Source organism: Malaclemys terrapin, chromosome 9, assembly GCF_027887155.1.
Source record: "Malaclemys terrapin pileata isolate rMalTer1 chromosome 9, rMalTer1.hap1, whole genome shotgun sequence".
NCBI classification, from domain to species: domain Eukaryota; kingdom Metazoa; phylum Chordata; order Testudines; family Emydidae; genus Malaclemys; species Malaclemys terrapin.
The window spans coordinates 21,213,237-21,239,743 of NC_071513.1; the positions used below are offsets into that span (position 1 = coordinate 21,213,237).

At 42.5% G+C, this 26,507-nt stretch overlaps 1 protein-coding gene across 1 annotated transcript in view; it reads left to right on the forward strand.

The window, feature by feature from the left end:
• The first annotated feature begins 1,201 nt into the window (after window positions 1–1,201).
• LOC128842691 (ligand of Numb protein X 2-like) overlaps window positions 1,202–26,507 on the forward strand; it is a 47,939-nt gene continuing 22,633 nt past the window's right edge. The window contains exons 1-2 of the mRNA XM_054038812.1: window positions 1,202–1,477; window positions 23,187–23,639. Coding sequence (XP_053894787.1) covers window positions 23,242–23,639 — 398 coding nt within the window. The 5' untranslated portion in view covers window positions 1,202–1,477; window positions 23,187–23,241. The remainder of the gene's footprint in view (window positions 1,478–23,186; window positions 23,640–26,507) is intronic.

The following is a 26,507-nucleotide window of genomic DNA, read 5'->3' on the forward strand; positions in this document are numbered from 1 at the left end:
CCACCAGCTAGCCAGCCACCCAGGAGACCTGTACAGCAACTCAACCCCTCCATCCATGTGGTGGGGCTTGGCTCCTTCAGCCCTGTGTGGCAAGGCTCGGGCTTGGGCTTTCTGCCCTAGATCCCAGCAAATCTAACGCCGGCCCTGCTTGGCAGACCCCCTGAAACCTCCTCATAGCCCCCCAAGAGGCTGGGGACCCGTTGAGAACCACTACCCTAGAACACTGTCCACACACCCAGACATGAAGACACAATCCCTGTACTAAACAGCTTAACTCTAAGGCTCCAACCTGCAAAAATGACAGGTGCTTAGTTGGCATGAGTTTAACTTTACACTCTACAAACAGTCCCATTGAACGGACTGGGGATTAAGAAGACAAGCAACATATGAAGGAAGGAGGAGAGGGATACAGCCCAAATACGTATAATTTTTATTTACATTTGGCCAGACTCATACAAGCTGAACAGTGACATCCAACTGCTTCTCAGTCTATGCATTATTCATTGGCCAATTACTGACTCCCCACAATGGAAGTAGGATTTAAAGTGGGGCCAGATTTCACACTGTTATGTAGACTATATGAGCCCCCATTTTATGTGTGCAGCGGCTTTCTATGGTCTCAGGCCAATCTTCTTTCTTCCATTCAGGATAATAAAAGGGCACATTTTTGGGAGTGGCAGCAGTGTAATGACATTCTGTTCCTTCCCTGAGGAGGGGAGACTGGACAGAGTGGTATTTGCATAGGCACAGGGCAGCAAACCACCTGGATATAATTGCAGGGCACATCTCCCTCTCCCCTCTGGCTGCCAACTGCCAGGAGAGAGGAAAGACAGGGAGTGGCAGAGGAATCCCCCAGAGGGAGAGGCGCTAGGTTGAGTGGTGACTGGGCCGTCTCTCCTCCTACTCTAGACAGGGGCTGAGAGGAAAACCCGAGCTGTGGGCTCCGCGCCTGGGGCCCGCCCCTCAGGCTGGCCGCGCCAGGTGCTCCGGCTGTTCCGCCGCGTGTGTCCGAGCGGTGCGCGCGTCGGAAAGTGACACCAGCCGACGGAGGGGGAGGGGCACCGTGCCCAAGTTTGAGCGCGCGGTGCCAGGCCGGCGGGGGCGCGCGGGCAGGAGTTGGTGCCTGTCAGGTACCCCGGCGGGGCGCGAGCTGGGCGAGCCCAGGGTGCCGCGCGCCCGGGGCTGGGCAGAGAGAGCGGGGAAGCGAAGGGTGCCGGCATGGCGCTGGAGAGCGGGCGGCGGCAGCAGCAGCACGGTGCCAGGTGCCCCCGGCCGGGCGGGGAGGGGCCGGGAGCCGTTGCTAGGCGGGAGCAGGGGCCGGGCGCAGACACCTGAGCGGCTGCGCTGCCTCCTCCCCTTACGCGGGTTTCGACTTTCTCCCCCGCCCGGAAACTCGCCGGCCGAGCCGCGCTCGCCACCGCCCCGCTGGCTCCGCCACAGCCCGGCCGGAACGGGGCGACCCCGCCTGTGCCGCCAGGTGAGTCCCAGCCCGGCAGCGACTGCGCCCCCCCTCGGGGGGGCTTGTTGGGGGGAGGGTCCCAGGGGCTCCCCGTCTGGTGCCCGGGCCAGCGCAGGGAGGTGGCCCATATGGGGGGAACTGGTTGCGGGGGTGGGGGAGGAGAGGCACAGGGCAATTCTGTGCCGAGCTGCTAAAGGGACTTGGCTTGGGTAAAATATTTTACAGATCGCTGCCCCCCACCCGCTGTAATTGACATACATCGTTGTAGTGTTTTTAAAATAATTCCTTCTCAGTTAGTTTATAGGGCTGCAGAAAAAAAGCCTCATCCCAAATTGACAGACTTGGCTTGGCTCACTGTTCTCATGACAAGGAAAGTCCCACTCAGGCAGTCCCCTGTAACTGTAGGGTCTCCTTTATTTATTTTGTTGTTTTTATTACTCTTCATCGTGTACCTTTGTAAACATGGTGCAGAGGAATGGCAGTGTGCTATTTAATTTATATTTTAATAGCAAATAATAATTGAAAATATTTGTAGTTGCTAGTAGTTTCCGCAATACCGTCACATTGTTTCTAGTATAAACAGTTCCTGTTTTTATTGTGATTTTGTAATTACAACTTTTAATTCTACATTTTTGTTCTTCTATAATGCAAGTTTATTCTTTAGGATTATAAGACTTAAAGGCTGACCGAGTTTCTGGGTTGGTGTCAAATTTTCCTTCAGTTTCCTTTGATCTGCCAATGGGATTGCCTTTGTCAATTTATTTTGCCTCTCTGGGCAGCATTCTAGTGCTTTTTCACATGTCATTGCTTGTGTGTATAACTTTTGTTCCCAAGTATTCACTAAAGGCCAGGTTGAAAGCACCTAGATGCTTTTGAAAATCCCACTAGTCACCTAAATACCTTTTAAAAATCTGGCCTAAGGATACTATGCTATCTTTTATGAAATCCTTTGCAAAGGCAAATTTCTACTATAATTTTTACTAAACATAGATACACAACCAAGATTGACAACCACAAGAATTAAAAAATGTGTTATGCGCTCTAAAGTTATGAAATTAAATAAATAAATGTTCAGTGGTTCTTGCCTTTTTGTTTTAAGAGGCTTTAGGGTGCACTAGCTATATGCATGTATTATTACCTCTCCAAAAGAATCCCTATACCTAATACATTCTTATAATATTCAATACCATTTGGACATGGTTTTTCCCTCTCCCCCCACACACACTTTAATTGAAAATTTATTACAGATCCTTATTTGTGTAAGTAATCCTTCATCCTGCAAACACTGAAATACATACTTACTCTTCTATTATTTCGCTTGTTGCATACATTTTTTTTCTACTGAATTGTTTATATTTCTAATTGCATTTTAATTTTATGTCCTCTTATATGCGACATTGTTATGCATCATTTCAATGATGAGCTTCATTCTGACAAGTTTACTGTTTTGTGCTGCCAAAATCGAAGAGGTTTTTTAAAATTAATTATTCTGTCACTCCTTTGCATTATTTGGGAGGGGAGCACAGCGCTTACCTCACCTATTTTGCCTTTTGGTGAAAGTACAGTACCATGTCTCCTATGTTCTTACAGTGGGATAGCTAATGCATGTTAGTTATTCTGCGGTAAAAACACTTTCTTAGCATTCAGGAGACAGACTATAATACTGACTCTGATGCAGATGTTGTTCATGGTTTGACAACTTTGATAGCTTTCAGAGTAGCAACCGTGTTAGTCTGTATCCGCGAAAAGAACAGGAGTACTTGTGGCACCTTTTAGAGACTAACAAATTTATTAGAGCATAAGCTTTCGTGGGCTACAGCCCACTTCTTCGGATGCATATAGAATGGAACATATATTGAGGAGATATATATACACACACATACAGAGAGCATATACACACATGCTCTCTGTATGTGTGTATATATATCTCCTCAATGTATGTTCCATTCTATATGCATCCGAAGAAGTGGGCTGTAGCCCACGAAAGCTTATGCTCTAATAAATTTGTTAGTCTCTAAGGTGCCACAAGTACTCCTGTTCTTTTAACTCTGCTCCTTTGCCATTGGAGGTAATTGCCCCTGAATATCTGCAATTTCTGTGGATGTTATGGAAGATTGACTAAAGCATTTTAAACTAAAAAAATTAAAAGAGCTCCCCCAATTTTCCTTATTCCCTTTTTTTTTACTTACTAGGGAAGCATCTACATGGACACACTAAAGGTGTGAATTTAATGCACATAAATTATAGCACATTAAACCTCTATGGGGACGCTCTTTACTTCCAGACAAGTGTCCTTAGTTTTGACAATGGCAGTCAGAGCAATCATGGAAGATTGCAGGAGTTCTTCCCCCAAAACATTAGTAAGCATCAGGTCTTTGATCTAGCTTGAACATTTAAAAAGTTTTGTATACTTCAGGTGCAACTCACATTTCGAAAGTCCAAAGTGCTCCACTGCTTGCCTTCTTCTCATCTTCACTTTCCTGAGGGTTGCCCCATGTACAGGGCCGGCTCCAGGCACCAGCCGACCAAGCATGTGCTTGGGCGGCACCTTGGGGCAGGGCAGTACTCGATTTTTTTATTTTATTTTATTTTTTTTTGATTCGGCGGCGTGGAGCTCGGAGGGGGGTCGGGGGCTTCGGGCGGCGTGGAGCTCGGAGGGGGGTCGGGGGCTTCAGCAGCACTCGTGGTGGGGGTGGTACGGCGGGGCGGCGCTCTTCTTTTTTGCCTGGGGCGGCAAAAAAGTTAGAGCCGGCCCTGCCTATGTAGAAAAGCCTTTATAATGTTTCACAGAGATTTAAATTTTATAAGACCAAAATTGATATGTGGTTTAAGATTCAAATTTAAGCTGATCTCACTCCTTCTGTCTGCCCTGTGCTGGTCAAGACATCTTTGTGATGAGGAGATCGAAGGCCTGACAGTGGCATGGTAGATCCTGCTGTGCACACAAAGAGTGTTGATCACTGTACAGTTAGGCCCCCTCTATAAGCAATGAATGTGAAATGGTGGCACTCTTGTCTCATTAGAGTTAACCAGTTGACCCACATTTTTCATGCTTTAAACTGTACAGATTCCTTTTTGATCTCATCCTCTACCAGCTTGCTAACCAAACATGATGTAAACCTTATCTCTTACTGTGTACTCTCAGGAAAATTTAACTTACAAACCCAGCATTCTCTCTTACTCCTTTCTTACATTAATATTACCATCATAATGAGCCCATCACTGTCCTGTCCACAAAGGAGTGAGGACACGGTCTGATAGGCTACAAGAAAAATATTTTCAGCTCACTTAAAACATTGTGATGTTGTGTCTCAGCACAGGTGCAGAGTGCTGGGCTGATCACCTGGCCCAGAAACAGGGTGTGGCAGTTACTAGACATGTTCTGCATTTGTTTCTGCAGCTGTATAGGATATTTTCATTGTAGGCAACACACCTGGAAGGTCATTCCCTGTTTACTCATCTGATAGCTGAGCCAATCAGCGCTCAAGGGGGGAAATGTTATATCTGCTTAAAACAGCGACCTTGCATCAGTGGCTGATCAGTGCAAGAGCATGCATGTGTCTGCTGTAAGGGATAGATTTGCTGACAATGTGGAGAAATGTTTTGGAAAGAGGGAGGATGACATTCTTAGCAAGATCTGAACTAGCCAGGCATGTACACTCCATAGTATGGCCACATTATAGAGGCTTAAGGCTAGATTCACAAAGATACTTAAGCACCTAAACTTCAGACTTAAGTGCCTCAGTTTTAGGCTCCACTGTGATTCACAAAACTCCTGACAAACTCTGTAAGTGCCTAAATTCACATGGCACCTACATTTTCTGAGTTGGACTGTCCATGCTGCCTTAGTTTCTGCCTTTCTGAGCATGTGCATTGCTGCCTTACTCTAGGCTTCTCTCCTGCATACGCTCCAGACCGATTCACGAACAGGAGAGATAAGACAGGTGGGTGAATGCTTATGTATAGTGCCTGATCTAGGAGGCATGCTCAAAGCCTGCCTACGGGATCAGGTCCCATTCAAAATCTGGCTGGCTGAGATGGGTGCGCTATTCTCACCCACCACATAACTTTTAGTGCAGTGGTTAGAGCACTGGCTTGGGATGTCGGAGACGGGAGTTCAATTCCCCCTCAGGCAGAGAGGGAGAAAGGATTTGAACAGGGGGACTCCTACATCCCAGGTGAGTGTGCTAAACACTGAGCTAAAAGTTATAAAGAAGGCAGTGACATCACCACCACCTCCTGCCGCTGTTTTGTGTGCCTGTCTAGTTCTTTCTCAAAGAAACTGCTTAGTTTAGGTGCCTAAACAGCCTGACTCCAGGAGAAGGATTCCTGGTTGTGAACTGCTAGCAGAGATAAGTGCCTCCTTGCAGCCTCGATTTAGGCTCTGAACTCAGAGCAGGGTGGGGTTTAGGATACATCCCTCATGGGCATCTCACATTGGTTAGGTTTGGCATTTCCCTGCTTAATGTGCTGGCTTTGTGGCTTACAGTCTAGGCACCTAAAAGTTGGGCATTGCAACACTCAGCATCACAATGCCTAGTTCCTTTCTGAATCCAGCCTTTAGGCCTTTTCCTCACTGCTTACAAAGGTGTTTTTTTAATCCCAGAGTAGATAAGGTGTATGAACTGTCCTGAGGTTTAAAAGAAAAACAAGGAAAGAAAGAAAGACAAGGCACTTCAGTTTCCTCACTGATAAAAAGGCCTGAGAAAATACCTCTGAAATAAGATCATAGGGCAATGCATGTACGTGGCAAAGTACAGAAGTTCAAATTTTGCTTTGAAAACTTGTTTTTCAATATGTGTAATGGTGACAATTGGGTGGAGAAACTGTAATACAGAACAAGGTGGATTTTCTGCTTAATAGCTTGTATATAAAAGGTATTCATACATATTCAAAACTGTTTACAATGCTGTCTGATATTTTCACTGTTTTTTATGCAGACCTAAACTGCAATGGAAAGAGACTAGTAAAGAAATAACACCTTCATTCAGAGTTTTACCTACAATAGCACTGAAGTTTAACTCTGTAGAATGCTTTTCTAAATCACTTAAAATATCTTTGTGTGTCCAAGTTTAAAATAGAGATTTCACAATGATAGTAAATGTGATGGGAGTGCCCCCCATCTGTCAAAGTTTGCTACCCCTGGACCAGAGGTTGGAGAAAGGCAAAACAGCAAATTTTAACAGGGCAGCAAAACAGAATATCTAGGTGTCAGTAACTACTACCAGCTGCAAATTATGCCGGGAGCATCACACCTGCATTTGGGACCTGCAGGGGAGACAGCCACCAGTCAGCAAGTGTGCTCCTTAGGACTCAGGTGGGAGGGATGTTTAGGTAGCAATGCTGGGGGCATCTCACACAGGGGGTTAGGCTTCTCCCATGCAGACAACTCTGCTCAGTTTGTTTGGTTAGTGACACCAAGGCTTCTGCAGGCAACTAGGATTTGTTAATTTTAGTGTTAGGACTTGTCTACTTTCGAAAGCTACAACAAAAAAAGAGTGCCCTTAAATACCAATTGAAAGGGCATCCTCTGGGCATGTACAGGTAAAATGTAGGTGTTATGAACCCCACAATACGGCTATATAGCTATACTTGCCAGAGGTGTGTAAGTGACGTTTAAAAGTCAATTAGAAGTTTTGGGGTTATTTGTGACTGTATGGTCCCAGGGAACATTGCAGTATTGGGCGTGTGTTAGTTGTGAGAGAGAATAGACTGTAAACAAAAAGGAAACTGATCAATCTACTGAACAGTCCAACCTAGGTGAAATGCAAAGAGTAAGTCTTCCTCTTCATTAGGTGTTCTTATTAACAGAAATAATGCATTGTGGTTCATAGGTGTCAGGATACCTAGGTTCTATTTTTTGACTGTTATTCTCATTATGTGACTGTGGGCAAGTTACTCATCCTTTCTGTACCTTAGTTTCTCTTTCTTCCCCCCCCCCCCCCATAAAACAGGAGGAATGTGCTCACCCACCTTTTTAAAGTGCTTTGAGATCTATGGACATAAAGCACTAAGAATTTCTGAATTATACTTTAATTATGTGGCAAATTGGGAGGTGTCAGAGTTAAGACTTTTTTCACTTAGTAATATCAAGAGTGTCTTTCTGGAAAAGTTAGCATAAGATGTCTAGAAGGAACGTTTGAGGGCTGCTGTTCTTTATGCAGAACACTTGAGTTGTTATACAGTGTCTTATGAAAGGAGACTCAAAGAGCTTGGCTTGTTTAGCCTAACCAAAAGAAGGCTGAGGGGAGATATGATTGCTCTTTATAAATATATCAGAGGGATAAATATCAGGGAGGGAGAGGAATTAGTTAAGCTTAGTACCAATGTGGACACAAGAACAAATGGATATAAACTGGACATTAGGAAGTTTAGACTTGAAATTAGATGAAGGTTTCTAACCATCAGAGGAGTGAAGTTCTGGAACAGCCTTCCAAGGGGAGTAGTGGGGGCAAAAGACATGTCTGGCTTCAAGACTAAGCTTGATAAGTTTATGGAGGGGATGGTAGGATGGGATAGCCTAATTTTGGCAATTAATTGGTCTTTGATTATTAGCAGATAAATATGCCCAATGGTCTGTGATGGGATGTTAGATGGGGTGGGATCTGAATTACTACAGAGAATTCTTTCCTGGGTGCTGGCTGGTGAGTCTTGCCCACGTGCTCAGGGTTTAACTGATCGCCATATTTGGGGTTGGGAAGGAATTTTCCTCCAGGGCAGATTGGCAGAGGCCCTGGAGGTTTTTCGCTTTCCTCTGCAGCATGGGGCACGGGTCACTTGCTGGAGGATTCTCTGCACCTTGAGGTCTTTAAACCACGATTTGAGGACTTCAGTAAGTCAGGCATAGGTTAGGGGTTTGTTACAGGAGTGGGTGGGTGAGATTCTGTGGCCTGCATTGTGCAAGAGGTCAGACTAGATGATCATAACGGTCCCTTCTGACCTTAAAGTCTATAAGTCTATGGCCTGGTCCACACTAACCCCCCACTTCGAACTAAGATATGCAACTTCAGCTACGTCAATAACGTAGCTGAAGTCGAAGTACCTTAGTTCGAACTTACTGCGGGTCCAGACGCAGCAGGCAGGCTCCCCCATCGACTCCGCGTACTCCTCTCATGGAGCAGGAGTTCCGGTGTCGACGGCGAGCACTTCCGGAATCAATTTATCATGTCTAGACAAGTATAGACCTACCCTGAAATAGAGGGAACAGAGAAATGTTATCTATTGACAAACAAGGAAGAATAAAAGGTTTCAGATAATATTTGAAAAAAATGGAGCTGATGAGAAGACACTTATTGCTCTAGATATTGTTTCAGTTTTGCTTCACACCTTGTAGTCTGAAATAGTCAGTCAGTCTCGCTCATTTTATGAGCTGCTGAAAGTAGGGATGGCATAGTTAGCTATCTGAGGGCCTAAAGTTTATTGTTTTTTATTGAGCGTTGCATATAGACCACAACTTCCAGAGGTGAGGCATAGAATCAAGACACATCTATTCTAGCTGGACTTTTTTCTAGTTTTCAATTATGATTGAGAGGAAAAGGAGATAAAGTAAAGTTCTTCTTATATAGCACTATAAACATGAATTGTTATTTGCAATACAGGGGAAGATGGAGTCCCTGCTTCAGAGCTAAATCATCCAGAGCCCCATTTCTACAAAGAAAACTGCATGGGCCTGTGCAGAGCCAATTAAACTCAATATAATTAATAGCGAAATGCTCCTTTACCTCAAAGGGAGGTTAAATTCATTTATATAGGACATATTCCGATGCTATGGTTATAAGTGCAATAGAAGAGCCTATAAATAAAACAGAAGATGACAACATCATGGGCAAGAAAGGAAAGGACAAGGGAGAGGACAACATGATTATGTGGCAAATTGGGAGGTGTCAGAGTTAAGACTTTTTTCACTTAGTAATATCAAGAGTGTCTTTCTGGAAAAGTTAGCATAAGATGTCTAGAAGGAACGTTTGAGGGCTGCTGTTTAGCTGGAATAATCCTGCCTTATTTTGTTTGATGTGGCTATGCAATTCTTTTTGGTCTTTATTTTTCTCTTTGAAACGGCAGTGAAGTATTTGGCATTACTTATTTTGCAGTGGGACAAACAAACAAAGTAGAAATGTAAAGTGAGATCTTCACCCTCTTTTTGGCCCCTTTATGCCAGGTGAAAGGGGCAGAGCTGCATAAAGCCCTATATCCACCTGTGGGAAGATTTCCTCAGTGTACAAACTGTGGAAGACCACTAAAAGTCTGTCCTGGCTTCTGAGGATTCCCTTGACAGCACTAGCGTGGGGGTGTCCTGGAGCAGGGCCATAGCATGCAGTGCTGTGGAGCTTCTGGTAGCCTAGGGAGGCTGACAACACCCCAGGTTTGTCTAAGTTACGCTGGTGGCATCAGATGTCCCCAGAGAAGCCCATAGTTGGAAGGGCCCAGTGTAGCTTAAATCTATCATAGATACCTTCTGCCTTTTGGGCTCCCAGTTATGTGCTGTACCTTTAAGGGTACATCTGCTCTTTGAGCTGGAGGTGTGATTTCCAGCTTGAGTAGACATTCTTGTGCTAGCTCCAATTGAGTTAGTGCATTAAAAATAGCATGTAGTTGTGGCAGTGTGAGCAGCTAGCCACCATGAGCACAATCCCATCCAAGAGCTAGGTATGTACCAGGGGCAGCTAACCCCTCCTGCCATTCACACATCCATGGCTACATACTATTTTTAGCACATTAGGTTCATCAGAATAGCACGGGAATGTCTCCTTGAGTTGGAAATGATACCTGCAGCTCAAAGCGTAGACATACCCTAAGACGCAGCACCAGTAACATAGTGGCATAAAAAGAAGTGGGTAAACTAATCTAAATTCCATATTCCCCAAATGAGAAGAGGGTAAACTCAGTTTAGCTGTGTTTACCCTTGACTACACTGCTGCACGGCACCTCACCCTTAATGACTGAAGCCCTGAGCTCATGAGTGGTCCTGCAATAGTAAGAAAAAAACAAAAACAAAATCCCACACTGAGTCTCCATTCCATTACACAGGCTTTCCAAAGAAAATCATGGAATTACTATGGCATGAAACTGGTATAATGGAGTGTAGAATCAGGTCCAATGTACCCAATGCTTGGGGGAGGAGGATGGGAAAATCAGTAAGGAAAGTGGATTTTTGTTTCCATTAAGCCATGCAGAGAGGGTGGTGTGTGTGGAGGGGATGTTTTAAAGCCTGGGAAACAGGTATTGTAAGGGAGGGAGAAACAGCTGGATAATGTCTCTAGCAATGCCATGAATGAATCTATTAACCGAACAGGCCTCTCTCTATCTTCAGATTTCTAAAGTGTGTGCTGCAAGCACAGCTGATTAAATCTTCTGTGTGATATTACATTTAAAATGGGAACCCAATAATTTTAAAATTAAAAATGTTGACCAGTGTGTAATAATTTTGGAGATATTTAAAGTTCCTTCCCCACTTACTGAAGGAGCTGTTGGTTTTGTGGCACTGAAAGTTATGCTACAGATGATGTATAGTTCTGTAAGCTTGCTAAAAATAGTTAATGGGGCAAGTTTACAAATTGGAGATGGTAGAGTCCTCAGTTAATTATTCTGATAGAAGGGGACAAAAACCGTTTGACATTTCTGTTACTCATTGTGTGCTCTCTGCTATCTTCTTCAGATTTTCACGCAACACTCTCATACACAAAATCTTTGTTTCAGTAAGAAATCATTGTCTAAATTTCTCCACCAATTTTACTTAAAGCTGTAGAAAATTAAACCACATCATTTTATCCTGGTTTGTATGTCTTTCCAAAGTGGTTGCAGCTGTTGTCTTACTCACAGGTGTCAGTGTGTTTTGTCTGGTTATTACAAACCTCCCTCCCCTTGTTTGCCTGTTCTTGGTCAGATTATTATAGTGGTGCCACCCCTGTAATAGTTAAGGGACTGCCAAGTGTTATACTTATCACCTTGCTATCTAGGGTTTGTAATTCAGACAAATTTTTTTGTTCTGGGCTGAAACTTGGCACATGAGGTCTCATCACAGGAGTCAGTCGGTTCACAAAATATGGAAACACCTGGCAAGCTCCCCCCCCCCCCTGTAAACATTCAAATAGTCCAAAAGAAGGCTACAAGAGTGACCAGAGTATTAAAAGGCATGAGATAACTGGATGTGTAGAGTTTAGAAGAAGTGATAGAGGGGATGTAAGTGATCATCAGTTCCTGAATAGTAAGAATTACTAAGGTGGTCAGGGAAGAATCTGGAGGTAACATTTAGAAACTAAAGGGGGAAACTAGTAAACAGAGTTTGAAAAAAAAATCCAGGGATAGAATTGAAGTCTTGATTTATGTCCCTGATTTTGCAACTGGCTTTGTGTGGGTGGATCTCTGCACCTGCACAGAATCCCCCTGAGTTCAAAGGGTCTCCATATGAATTTGAGGGACTGCTCATGTGGAAAAAGTTGCAGTATCAGGACCCATGCAAGGAACTATTTCGGAAGGGGAAGTGCTAGACTAGATGATCCAGGAGGTCCCTTCTAGTTTTTTTAATTTATAATTGGACATGCAGTATTTTATTCATAAAGATTTATTTTTTTCTGACAACTAGAGCAGGCTTATTCTTTAAAATATCTTTCAGTGGCAGTTAATTCTTCCTATGGACTATTGTGTTTTGTTTTTTAGAAAAAACTTGACTGGATTCTTTGCCTTTTTGCAGCTAGATTTCATATGCTAGGCCTTAATCTGCATCTATTAGAACTGCAGTGAATCGTTACCAGGAACTATATCGGCTCAGATTGCAATGGGCTCCAAACCCCTACATAATAGATGAAGGGAGAATTTGTTATGTGCTGACATTGTCCTCGGTAAGGAATAGACTGGGACAGTCCCTGCCCTGCGAGCCTTAGTCTGAAGAAGTATCCTGTTTGAATCCAGCAGCTCAGTTGATAGCAACCAAAAGTTCTTACCATCTGGTGGGGTGTTCTGTAGCCTGTATGAAATAAATGCAATGTACGAGCGTCCTTGTGACTAGAAACCGCACAGTTGTTGCCAGCTGGCCACCTTGTTGGCAGTCTTGGAGAAAGGGCAAGAAATTAATAGGCCTAGAGAAAACATCCTCCCTCTCTTGTGTATTCTGTCAAGGCAAACTTGAGGAATATTGGCAGGTGACAGTCTGGGGAAGTGTGTGTTGTTGCTGCCCTGTTTTTGTGGATAAAAAGAGGACTTCTGTCTCCTGTGTTGTCACTTCAGCAACTTTAACCAGAAAGGAGAAGAAACTAAAGATAAATATATATGTGTACACAGTGTAAATATGTACATGCACGCACACAGCTTAGGGTAACAATGGTTCTACAGAAGCTATTGATATTTCTGATATTGGCTCAGACTGACCTTATCTTGGCAAATTTAAGAAAGTGCACAGCTGGAAGAAAACAGAGGAAAGGGAAACAAGTTTTGTTGTTTTTGCTAGTCTCTAAATTCAGTAAGAAACAGCCAAGAAAATTCTTACATGAAAGGACAAAATCCTCCCTGAATTACATCCACACAACCATATTAAAGCTGGTGGAATTGCATAGGTGTAACTGAGAACAGAATGACAATCCTAAATATTTATTTTTAAAAGTCAGAATGCTCTTCTGCCTGTAAACATGCAGAAGGTAGCAGATTGGATAATTCAATGGTCTTTTCTGCTTCTACTGTCTAGAATTTTGAAGTTTTACATAATGATGAGTTGCTTTTCACTTTTCTCCCCCACATTCAATTAAGATATTGGGGAAAGCTTTAATTAGACAGTTTGTAGTTTACATATGGAAAAAAGATAGGCTCAAACTTTGTTCTAGCATTGGCCTCTACCTCCAGAAATTCTAACCTGGGCAGAACAATCCACTGTCGGTTGTTGGTGTCCATGGGTGGCATAGATCTGCCATAGTGGCACAGCCAACAATTGCTATTGTCACCCTGCACAGTTTAGAGCGGCCTGGAGGATCAGTCCAGTGTAGTGTGGGCGCAGAATTGGGGAATCTCAGAAAGGCAGTTTGAAACTTGTCTCCTCCAGATATGCTCTTGGGTTGCCTCTGATAAACCTGACTTCAGCACAGTGAGCCAGATTGAGTCCCTAACGTATCAAGAAGGTATTGAATGTACGTTGGGCCAAACTCTGCTGTGGTACTCTGGTATAAGTCAAGACTTACACCAGTCTAACAGAGCAAAATTTGTCTTATTGAGGAACGTTCATTCACAGTTCAGCTTCCCTCACTGCTTCCTCCTGCAGTAAAAAGTCAAAATCCAGCATCTGACATCTCCATCTGAGGCTATGAAATTGACTGGGATGAAACACATTCCACCACACTGGGTAAAATTCTGCTTTCATGTACATCTCTGATATAAGAGAGGGCAGAATCTGTCCTTGCTACTTCATGGCCAGATCACTTGTGGTGGGGAAGAAAAATTAATCCCTTATGCAAATATCCTATAGAAAACAATCTTCCTATGGGTTTTTCAGCTATCCTACAGAAAATAGAGAATTCTAGCGCAGGGATATAATTCTGAAGTAGGACTATAAAAAGTTATAGAAATTAAGCTTTCTAGATTAATTTATATTAAGATATTAGTTTAATCACATTAAAGTCTAGAGGACTTTCCCATAAGAAATAAGGGGTCAGTATAGAACTGCCATATAATCTGCAAAAGCAGCAATAGTAAATAGTGGGATATCAATAAGTGGATTGATGTTTAGATGGGTTAATTTTAAAATAAACATTCTCTCCAGAATCAAAGTCCCCTTTTAAACTAGGATGGGAACTGCCACCTGAAACACTATTCCCTACCCCCGTGCTACTTTCACTGGTATATGACAATGGGTAGATGTCTTTCAAGCTGAATTTTATGAAAGTTTCCCAGTTTCAAATACAGTTGTATAATGTGAGGAATGCTGCTCACCATGAAATCTTCAGGGATTATCGTGGTAGATGGAAAGTAGTGCTGCTTTCTTCTTACGTGTATTGTATGGACAACATCCAGATCTGATATGAGCATTGACATGTGCTTATTCAAGCTACTGCAGTAGCTGGCAGGGTTTTACTGGAACAAAGGCATATGCCAAAGACGTGCCTATGCACATTACACATTTAAGATCCTGTAAACCATAATGCTGACTTAGTATTATCTTCCTTTCTTTAAAATAAATGGAATTTACAGAGACACAGGAGGATGTGTATTAGGAATGCCTATTGTTCATATAGTTGATAGACACGTGGTCTTCTTCTCAAAAGCATACCAGAACTTTGGAAAGAAGCGCACTATTAGCTACTTGGATGAAGTCTGAGTCTTAACTTCGGGTCTCCTAGTCTTTTGGTTTTGGTTTGGACCTTGTGTTTTAATTTCAGAAGTTCAGATTATTAATTAAAGTTTAGATGCTTGATCCTTAAATTGTACCACTGGATGCCTTTTCCCTTCCACTCCACAAAACTACTTGCTTACACAAACATCAATTTAAGGATGGAGTAACAACCTTATAAACTTATTTTTTTGGACAGACGTGGCTGCCAAGTTCAAAGTGTGTATCAAAGAGAGAAGTGAGGGGAGATGGGTGTAGCAGAAAAAGCATCTAACAAAAATGTATAATAAATAAGGTGTGTGGCAGTCCTGAGGGAAAATGATAAAGCAACTTGCTAGCTGCTTTTCCTGCTACACCTATCACTACTTCTGCTTTCCTGGCATTCATTTTGCACATTCTGAATTAAAATAATCACAAATTAAAACTACCTAACCACCTAAACTTGTCTTCTGAACAATTTACATACCACTGAATCTCTGTTAAATTTGGCCCTCAAGAGACCCATTGTTTAGGTCTTTGAGATAATTATATTTAGACACTTCTGTAAATATGTATTGAACCTTTTTAATAAAAAGGTGGTCGGAGGGAACCCATTTGGAATTATTACCCAGGCAATGTTCCTTTAATGACAGGGCTAGGCCTGGTCCACACTAACCCCCCACTTGGAACTAAGATACGCAACTTCAGCTACGTGAATAATGTAGCTGAAGTCGAAGTACCTTAGTTCGAACTTACCGCGGGTCCAGATGCAGCAGGCAGGCTCCCCCATAGACTCCGCGTACTCCTCTCGCGGAGCAGGAGTACCGGCGTTGACGGTGAGCACTTCCAGGATCAATTTATCGCGTCTAGACAAGACGCGATAAATCGATCCCAGAAGATCAATTGCTTACCACCGGACCCGGAGGTAAGTATAGACCTACCCCTAGATTCTCTTTGTGTTGCATGGATGTGAATTAGGAATAATTATTGAAAAATCAAATCAAATTACACTCTTGTAAGTAAGAAGAGACTCAAGCATAGAGTCGCTTTGCTTCAGAATGTTAGAATTGCTAGATCAATGATGTTGCTGTATCATTAACTGGTCCAAGAAGTGGATATTTTATTTGCCTGCCTTGTCTGGTTTGTTTTACTTCCCCAGGAAGCCTAAGGTACTAATTATTTCCCAGTAGAGTGCCATTCAACCAGTCAGCTACATCCTCCTTTGTAAAGGTGTCATTTCACAGGCAATAGCTTTAAAAAAATGTATGGTCTTGTAACAAATGCAACTAATATGCTGTAACATTAAAAAACTTGCCTCATATTGGGGACCTGATGTAGTACAGCTCATTTTGGAAAGAATTTCCATGGGATAGTTCTAAAATGAGAAGAGGAGATGGTGCATAATAGAAATGCTGACACATCCTCAGTATGAACAATACTGTACTGTCTGGATATTTGAAAGAGTCTGAGCTGGATTCTGATCTTTTACATGGGTGTAAATTGCAAGTAACACAACTGAAGTCAATGGAATTACTTTGATTGCAGTAAAACAGCTAGGTCTAGTCCTCTGCTCTTGTTCTCTGGGAATACCTTAAGTACTCTACACTGAAATTTGTGGCATTCATATAAATCTGGCTTGTAAGGCACTTGTAGATAAATAGGTAAGTCAGCATTTTCTCAGTACTGAAGTGTTCTGATTCTTTCCTCGTGTTCACTGTAAATCAGGAGTCTTTTAATTGAAGTTAGTCACACAGTGTAAAACCAGTGAAAGGGGAGGGGGGAATCGGGCCTACTACTGTGTTTGATTTCATTAGTATAACATTTCACACCAGTTTGCAAAATTCATATAAATAAAAGCAGGAAAGAAACTTAGTCCTAGGGTGACCAGATGTCCTGATTTTATAGGGACAGTCCCAATTTTGGGGTCTTTTTCTTATATAGGATCCTATTACCCCCCACCCCGTTTCACATTTGCTGTCTGGTCACCCCACTTAGTCCCCTACTTTAAGCACACACTTAAGTGCTTTACTGAATAGGGATGGATTTAAACACATGCTTAGGTGCTTTGCTGAATTGGGGCCCTTGTTTAGACTAAGGGCTGTCTACACTGGCAATACTAGAGCGCTGTCACGGCAGCACTTTAACGTGGCTTGTGTGGTCGCGCTGAAACTTCCTTGCTCAGGAGGGTGAAAAAACTGTAAATTGCCAGTGTAGACAAGCCCTAAGGTTGTCATACTACCAGCTTCCTACTTTGTTAAGCCTTGTTCCAGAAACCTTTTTTCTGTCTACATTGGCCAGTCAAACCATGCTAGCACATCTCCAATAAGAATAATGTTTTTAATAGACACTCATTTTGAAGTCTGTTTTTAAACAAGAGAAAATAGTAATTTCTGGTATTACACCTACCCCTGATGTCCCCTGCCTTTTTTATGGTTTTACAATAATTTTCTTATTATTCTGGTAACTAGTTTCTCTACTTGTTGCTGTAAGAAATATCCACACAAAATTCTGTGAAATGAACTAACTGAAAAGAGAAAATTATTTTTCTCCAAATCTCCTTTCATTTATTGTAATCTTAGTGGTTAAACAGTGGGTCAAAATGGTTAGGATAGAAGAAAGATCTTTAAATTGGTGATATCTCTTTAAGCTTAGTGTGCTAAAGGAGTGCTAACTTGGCTTTTCCTGGCCAGTAAACCCAGAACTAGACAGAGCTTCGTAATAACTTAATAGAGACTGGATTAAAAATGCTCTCAGAGATGGCTTATTATAATAACTCCTAAAGTTAATCATTAAAATGATCACCTTTTCTTTAGCTGTACAAAGACATGCTGATTGTAGCTGCTTTTCTTTGGTGCTTTTACTTCTGGTGGTTTAATCTTTGACAAGATCAGTAAGCAAAGAACAGTAAGGAACAGCAATAGAATACCAGAATGAATGGTGTCCCCTTTGAAAACGATTCCTGGATTTGATCCTGATTTGGCCTACCATAAGTGGTGGTGTTTTGTTTTGTTTTTGTTTTTTTAAACCCAACGTTTTTTAAGTAGTCTGTGCTTAGCAAGAACAGCAACAATTATCTCTGCACCATGGCTGGACAGCAACTGAGCTAGGGTTGTGAAACATATTAGCAACATGAAATGCTCAGAATATGAGCATTACTGTATTTCACATGAACTTGGTCCCTTTTCTGGATGCCGAACTTTCACTCAAGATGGAGCCCAAATTTAGCTTAAAAAACCAAAACTCTTCATTGTGAAAATGAGCAAAATTCTGCATGTTTTTTCCAGCTAATTCACCATTTTATGAAGATGCAAAATTTTGCAATTGTGTGAAAACTGGTCACACAAAGTTGCAGAAAGTTTCACAGTTATTTTCCTATTCTTTCATGCTGTCCTAGATATATTTGGATGTATGTTGCACTGGCTGCTCTCTTTGTTGTCTTTGCTCTGAGCAATCAGGAGGGTGCTGATGCTTACAAGAACTTTATATTTGCATCCATGATCTCAACCAACCCAGCATGCTCTGGATTTGTGTTTTGGCCATCCAAGGAATTTAGATTAATTGTTGCCGCTCTTATTTGTTTTTAATCCAGTAATTGGAATGTTGCATTTCCAGTCTCCCAGGGAAATGTGTTCATAAACTTAATAAGTAAAATAATATTAATGCAATAAACTATTGCATAGTTTACCTAATCTAGGCCTTCACTGTATGTAGTTAGTTAAAAATCCATTTTGAGATTTTTAGCTTGGGGCTTTCCATGGGATCAATGTAGCATGTAAGTGTAACCCACACACCTTCTGGGTGTGGTGTTCTCTCCCATCTAGTGGCACTGAGACCACTTAGGCCTGGTCTAGACTGGGGGAGGGGAATCAATCTAAGTTGCGCAACTTCAGCTACGTGAATAATGTAGCTGAAGTCGACGTACTTAGATCTACTTACCGCGATGTCTTCACTGCGGTAAGTCGATGGCTGACGCTCTCCCGTCGACTACCGGAGTCGATGAGAGAGTGCTCGGCGGTCGCTGCCTGTTAATCCAGTGGGTAATATAGACAAGCCCTTAGAGAGAGAGAGAATGAGTCTGCTCTACAGCCTTAGCTAACAGCCAGTTGGCTTTTAGCTCATATGGTAGAGGCTCATGCACGAAGCTCCAGAGGCTCCAAGTTCGATCCTGACAACCAGCGTCTGTTGGCGTTACATAAACACTTTCGTCTAATTGCACAATATAGAACTTTTAAACTACCAAAATATTTTCTACAGTACAAATAGTAACTGTATGTTCCCTTATTTTATAATATGTAAAGTTTTCTAGGTCTCGCTGACCATTTTTCTCAAGAATGTAGAAAGAAGTTTGTTTCTACATAACTATGTCAGCTTTTAGTTCAGAATTACAGATGAGCCAAAACCAAAATGGTTTATCTCAACGCCTCAGTTCCTCGCCCTCCCACCAATACATAATTGTTTTTTGCATAAAGTCTTGGACCTAGGTCTTGAGAGACCTGAGTTCAATTCTCTGCTCTGCCACAGACTTCCTGTATGACATTAGGCAAGTCACTTGTGGTTCAGTTCCCCATCTGTAAAGTGGGAATAATACTATTTATCTACCTCATTGGAGTGTTGTGAGGATAAATACATGAAAGATTGTCAGGTGTTTAGATATGAGAATTGCAGGGAAGGGAGCACATGTAAGTACCTTAGATAGACCTGGATCGGATCTTGCACATCTGTGCGCCAAACTGTTTTATTTTTTATGATTGAGCTAAGTGCTGAAAACAGGAAGTGGAAATGTCAGAATTTCAAATGATAGCATTGCAAACAGTGATGCTTTAATATCTGGGTACTTCAAGAACAATCACAATTATTTTTCTCTAAAAGAAGTACTACAGTAATATAGAGAAGCTTAGTACAGTCAGAAGTATAACCTTGGGAAGGGTTTTTTTTTTTTTTTTTAAGACTAGCATTTCTTGTTAAAATATCCCAATTATGAGAGTATTGAATCAGTATTTGCAAGTTTAAGAATTATAATTTTAATTGGAATTCCATAGCCTGAAATGATACTGAAAGGTTCAGTGTTTGTGTGTTTCTTGGCACACTACATAATTTATTAGTGCTATTACTAATGCTGCAGATGAGCACAGAGAGGGGATCTATATCTGATACAAGGAGTGCTGGAAGCTCCATCACTTGGCACAATTAAAACAAGAATAGTCAATCCACCAACATATTGCAGGGAATAGTTTTGCATTGGCAGAATAGACAACCTAATAGAGAAAGGAAGAGACCTAATTTCTATTATTCTGTGATTCAGTGTTATAGTACAAGAAAATAGGATATACAGTAGAACCTCAGAGTTATGAACTCCAAAGTTACAAACTGACCAGTCAACCACACACCTCATTTCAAACTGGAAGTACACAATCAGACAGCAGCAGAGACAAACCCCCCCACAAAAATACAGTACAGTACTGTTAAATGTAAACTACTAAAAAAAAAAAGAAAAATGCTGCTTTCCCTTCTGCACAGTAAAGTTTTAAAGCTGTATTAAGTCAATGTTCAGTTGTAAACTTTTGAAAGAACAACCATAACGTTCTGTTCAGAGTTGCAAACATTTCAGAGTTACGAACAACCTCCATTCCCAAGGTGTTCGTAACTCTGAGGTTCTACTGTACTTTTATATGTGTGTAAGAACCCATGATGTATTTGGGTAGTAAAGCCAAAACACGACAGTTCCTTCCTAAGAAATTTGCACCCTAGCGCATGCAAGACATGAAATACTGAGAAATCTAGAGGAAAGTTTTTGCTTTCTAGGATTTATTCCTCCTGCTTTATCCTCTTCCTTTTTTGTAGTGTATAGGAATAGGGTAGTATCTCTTTAAATAGTCTGAACTCTCCAGTGGCATTCACTATATTCTGTGTTTTAGAAGCACCCAGAAAATAGTCAAGATCAATAATAGCATGCAGCTAGGCCTTATACGGTTGTGCATATTTAGTAAACACAGTTATTTAGGACCTAACTTTGTCCTGTGGCTTCTTCATACTGTGTGTTTGTGTAGTGCAAAGAGTAAAAGACAACATTTTTCTTAGTGTTCGGGTAGACAAGGCATTTGACTGATGTAGTTGGTATTTGTGGGAAGAATGGGTCTTAGGGACAGATTTGAATAATATAGGGGGCTTGGCACATTGACTTAAGCCACAACCCAGAAGAAGTAAAAAAAGTGGAAGCAGGGGAAGGAAGCTAAGTGGCGTTGAGAGTGGTATAATTGGCGTGAAACAGGAGAGAAGAAACAAGAGTGTGTTGTGAGATGGAATGGAGACAGTTGATTTTTGGCCCTTGAAGATGAGAAGTTTAAACTTGATAGAAGCTTCCCGTGACGACTCCAGGTGTATTTTAAATTGCATCTTTAGCACTTGAATCTGAGTTTACAGGGCCTGATTGTGCTCTCACTTTTGGTATAAGAGTGACTACACTAGAGTGACTCTGTAAAAGCTAATGCACTCAGACCAGTGTGAGAGTAGAACCAAACCCTCAGTGCTGGAACTGCATCCTCCAAACATTTAGTGTAACAAAACTGATTCTTAAGCAGTTGTCTTTGCGGAGTAACTTCTTACTAATTTTGCTTACACAGAACATCTGCTTTTTGTTTGAAATCACTGAACAGCCAGTCGGCATGTTCAAGCTTGCCACCTCACTAGTGCTGTTCACAAACTACTACCTTGCCGACGGGTGTGGGCTGGGTTTCATCACTGATGTGACAGGTTTAGGTTCCCAAACATCTGAAGCAACTTCCTCTTTGTTGAAAAGACAGTGATGTAAGGTAAATCCTATCTGAGCACTTGGAGGAGTTAGACAAATTGGGTGTCCAGTTTCCTATTTTTAAATACGGAACCTTCAAAAATTAGATTTGGAGTTAACAGTGGGATTATAGGGAAATAGAATTTATAAGAAATATATTTACTGGATTCAGATACGGAAGTCTCTTTCCCACTAGTCTAGAAATGATTTACCTCCTCATGTTGTAGCACAAAGAGCAGAGAATGAAACCCTGTAGGATACATTTGAAAAGGCCTACAGTGGTTTATCAGCAAAAGTAGGAGTGAATTCTTGGCTTTCACTGAGAAACTATGTATTGTTTAATCACCTGCCAAAATGTTTTATGCAACTATTAGAACATGTAGTATAAACCCAAAAGCACAGCTGTGCCTCTGTGTCTTACTGATAGTTATTGGGCTTTGGAAAGCGTTGGGTGAACAGGTGGGGGTGTTAAGTTGATGGTATTGGGCTGACTGAATGCAAGTATTCGGTGGTGTCAGGGGCTTGTCTGAAGTTGTAATATTACCTCTTAGCTTTCAAGATAAGTGAGGATCAAAATGTGTCCTTTTGTATGAAATATATGGCAAGAGAGGCTGTGCTTGTGTGCTTTAGATGTACTATATGTACCTGCCTGCTGCAGCTGGCACAACATGGGGGCTTCTACAATGCTGGAGTGTGGGATTCTTCATCTGTACTACATAGGCTTGGGTATTGTTAACATTCTCCCATTATCTGAAATATGCCTCCTATTTTGTTCATAATGTAACTCCATCAATGTAGTTGCAGTTGCAGCTGCAGAGAGCTGAATGTGTCCCATTATCTTCATCCTCCACAACTTTGAGATTTATTTACAAAGCCAATGAAGTTCAATCATTTTGGGTATAGTGAATTATGTAGTGGACTGGGTGGGTATTTCTAGCCTTCATTATAAAGCAGTTGTTTTTTTTAGTTCCCTAGAATACTTGTATGAACACACACACAATGTGTGCCTGTGTGAGTAGTGAACCATACACTCATGGTTAAAACTAACAGGGTTTCCTTTTTGGGAAGGAGATGACTGGGAGGAAGGAAATGCCTCCTAGATTTAAAATTTCCTTTCAACCTTCTCTTCCTTTCCCTTCCCCCTCCCCCAAAAAACCCACTAACCCCCATCTCTTTAAGACAAATACATTCGATACCAACCAGAAAGGCAGACAAGGAAACTGTCACTTAATCACTTTTCTTGCACTTATTATTGTAATTAGAAGGAATAAGAATTTCAGTTCATTTCACTCTGTGTATTTGACAGAATTGTGTCTAGTCAGTGTCACTATTTCCCATGCATAATCTTTTGGGATCCAAATCACCAAAATGCTTAAACAGATGCACAAATGCTTTGTTGAATCAGGGCCTTACTTTCCCCTGCTACCTGGGTGGGTCTCTCTCATAGTTACATTGGAAAGGAAAAATTGGGGGGGTGGGGAATAGAAAAATGCAAAATCACAAAAATTGGCAGGGAGACTTGGGACAGGTATGCTTCTTGAAACTAGAATTAACTTATTTTTAAATGACTAGATTTCAAGTTGACAGTGGCCTCTTAACTTGCATTTTAGACAATTTTGAGTGATTAATTCTCTCTCTCCCCTCTTCATTAGAGAAGTCCTGTCAGACCACTAACTCCTGGTCTTCAAACTGACCAACTTTCTTCTGATGTTGGATATCATGGCTGACCCTGCAGTGGAAGAGCAGGTCTCCAACAGTGAACTTTGCCATAAATGTGGCCAGTTCCACCTGTTACAGGACAATCATCTTTATAACTTCCAAGATGAAGTGGATGATGAACTGGTTTGCCATATCTGCCTTCAGCCTTTGCTCCAGCCCATGGATACACCCTGTGGACACACATACTGTTTCAAGTGCCTTGAGAACTTCATGCAGGAGTATAACTTTTGTCCCATGGATCGGAAAAAACTGAGTTTCCAACACTGCCGGAAGTCTAGCCTTCTAGTGAGAAACCTGCTGGATAAATTGACTATCCTCTGTCCCTTCCAGAAAGAGTGTCAGCAGACGATGCAGAGGTGTGAACTAGAAGCTCACTTACAGAACAGGTGCATATATGTTTACATAACTAATTGTTAGTAACATAGCACTATCTGTGGTGCCTTAGTGAACAGAACAATGGTTTCCTTACCCAGAACAAACTAAGTTAAGATGAGAACATCAGGCAGAGATGACAAAGGGACGGGCCAGTAAAGTGAGAGGATGAAGACCATATGCTTATGTGTTTGGGTGATTAGTGCATCTGTGTTGAGGATACAGGTTAAACTACTAGTCTGCCCAGACAGATAAGCAGAAGCAATGCCCAACTGAATGTAGCAAGCCCCTGAATTGTGCCTGAATACTAGGGTTACCATATTCAAACATTTAAAAAAGAGGACACTCCATGGGGCCGGCCCCGCCCTGCCCCAACTCCGCCCCTTCCTCGCCCGCAACCCTACCCCTTCCCCACCCCCATTCCAACCCCTTCCCCAAAGTCCCTGCCCCAACTCTGCCCCCTCCTCTGAGCACCCCGCATTCCCCCCTCCTCCCTGCCGCTCTGATCTTGGTTGGGGGTTGCTAAGTGCTTCCCTGCTCCCCACTCGCCCTGCAGCCCCTGCACCCTCCCTGCCCCTGCAGCCTCTATGCCTCTGCCTGCCCTGCTCCTCCTCGCCCTGCAGCCTCTGCACCCCCCCGCCTGCCCTGCTCACCCGGCAGCCTCTGCCTGGCGGGGGCTTCAGACACTCAGCGGCGACCGGGGCAGCGCGGGTCCCTGCAGCCCTGGCACATGCCGCACTCCCTGCCCCACAGCCTCCTTCCTGCCGTGCGGGGTGACAGGGCTGCAGGAAGGGTCCCCCAGTGGCCGGGGAGTCCCTGCCCGCGAGGGAAGCCCGAGCCACTGGCTGGGCCCAGCCTTCCCGTGGTCCTGCAGGCTCGGCTGGGGCGTGTGGTCTGCCCAGCCTCTGGGGGTAGCAGCGGCCCCTTCGCCGCCTTCTGCTGCTGCGCCCCCCCTCGCCCCCGCCCGAGCTCGCTACAGTGTAGCCAGGTGGCTGGGCTGCAATGCAGACTCTGCGGGTCGTGCTGGGGCCGGGCGGACCCTGGCTTATGCTGCCTCCGTATTTCCCCGGACATGTTCGGCTTTTTGGCAATTCCTTCCAGACGGGGATTTGAGTACCAAAAAGCTGGACATGTCCTGGGAAATCCGGACGTCTGGTAACCCTACTGAATACAGTGCTCCTTTTCACAGAATAGTCCTTGTGCACCTGCTTCCTGGAAGTAATTATAAACATACATACCTCTTGCTTCAAACACAGTGCATGGCTCCTGAGTATTTTCAGAAGAGAGACAAGGGGTACAATACAATGCTACCAGCTTAATTGGTCCAATTAAGATGTGTAACACACAAGTCTTTGATCCAAATACTGGAAGTCACTCAGTGCATTACGCACTTGCTGAATCACATATTTGTAATGTCATTATCTGCCCTCATTCTTTCACAAGCATAGATGCAACGAAAAATATGTTCTGCAGAGAAAGGAAACTGACTTTTCATTGCACTTCTCAGCACAGATGTTTTTGTCATTTCCACTGCCGGCTAGCTGAGCTGGAACAGACAAAGAACTGTGGTTTTAGAAAAGTGCACACAACAAAGGAGTCTTTCCATGGAGTTTGAAGAACCTTTGTTCTTAGTTAATGATTGCTCAGAATGGAGCTGGGAACAAGCCATATTGTAAACAAAGGCAAAGTTTCAGTGGCAGCATGTTTTGTTAGTACGTAATGGGTAGTACACAGTAGATTTGATACCATTCAAATACATCATGCTTGTCTATAGCAATACCAAAGTCAACAAGTGTGCAGGTGGTGGTTGAACTAAGGAAATCTTTGCAATTTTAGCCAGGCATTTGTTTCTATTGCATGTTCCTATGGTATCTAGAGGCTAAGGTGCTCTCGATATCTTTATCCATACTTTCAACATAAAAGTTGAGAGTTTAGTTATTTTAAAACATTGCCCCTCTTCAAAAAACAAACCTATTCCATTCTCTAGTTTTACCAGTGTATTCCATCTTCTGTTTCTGCTTCTTACACTATAAGCTCTTAAGGGCTGGGACTGTTTTACTTGAGTCTTACACACACAGTCAGCACTGAATAATCTATTTCCCCCACTTCCCAAATCCCTGTAACTGCCAGTTAAAAGCACCTATATCTTATCTTTGCTAGCTGAAATGTCATTCAGCTTCAGTGAAGATCCAGTCACATACGGGAAGGTTAACCTTTCAGACCATATATGGTGGCTTGCAGTTTAGTCCATTGTGACTTAATCATTACCGAAACCAAGTTCCAATAATCTAGTATGTTTTTTGTTTGTTTGTTTGTTTTAAATATATGGACTGTTAACATAAAGGTGATTCAAGCTAAATTCTAACTGGCATAAGACCACCACAGTGAAAGTATTTTCCATCAGGGTTTGTGATGATTTTTAGTCAGACTAAGCCACATCTGTGCATTTAAAAAAGAACGAGCAGCAAATTTTAAGAGACTAGTCTTATGGCATTTTTCCCTGCACTTTGCAGTCTGGCTTCAGAGGTGTTAATTTTACAGAGATCTCAAGAGGGTAGTAGGGAGATGCCAATATTAATAATTGAAATGGCTCTGAGGGCCATTCCTGGGCCTCCAGTTTGTCAACAAGCAGACGTATTTTGGACATTGGGTTTTATTGCCCTGTGCCTTTGAGAGGTACCTTTGGCCACCCTACACTTGGGAGTAAAGTGACCAGGAAGAAATAAGAGTAGGTGAAATTGCAGAGGGACTTTAGTAGCCAGAATGTAAATACTCCAAATGGAATTTGATTTGGACACAGTGGTAACCACCCATAAGCTAATATCCTGTATCATTGTTCTGGCGCACTGGTTCAGTACTGACTCAGGGAATAGTATCTGCCA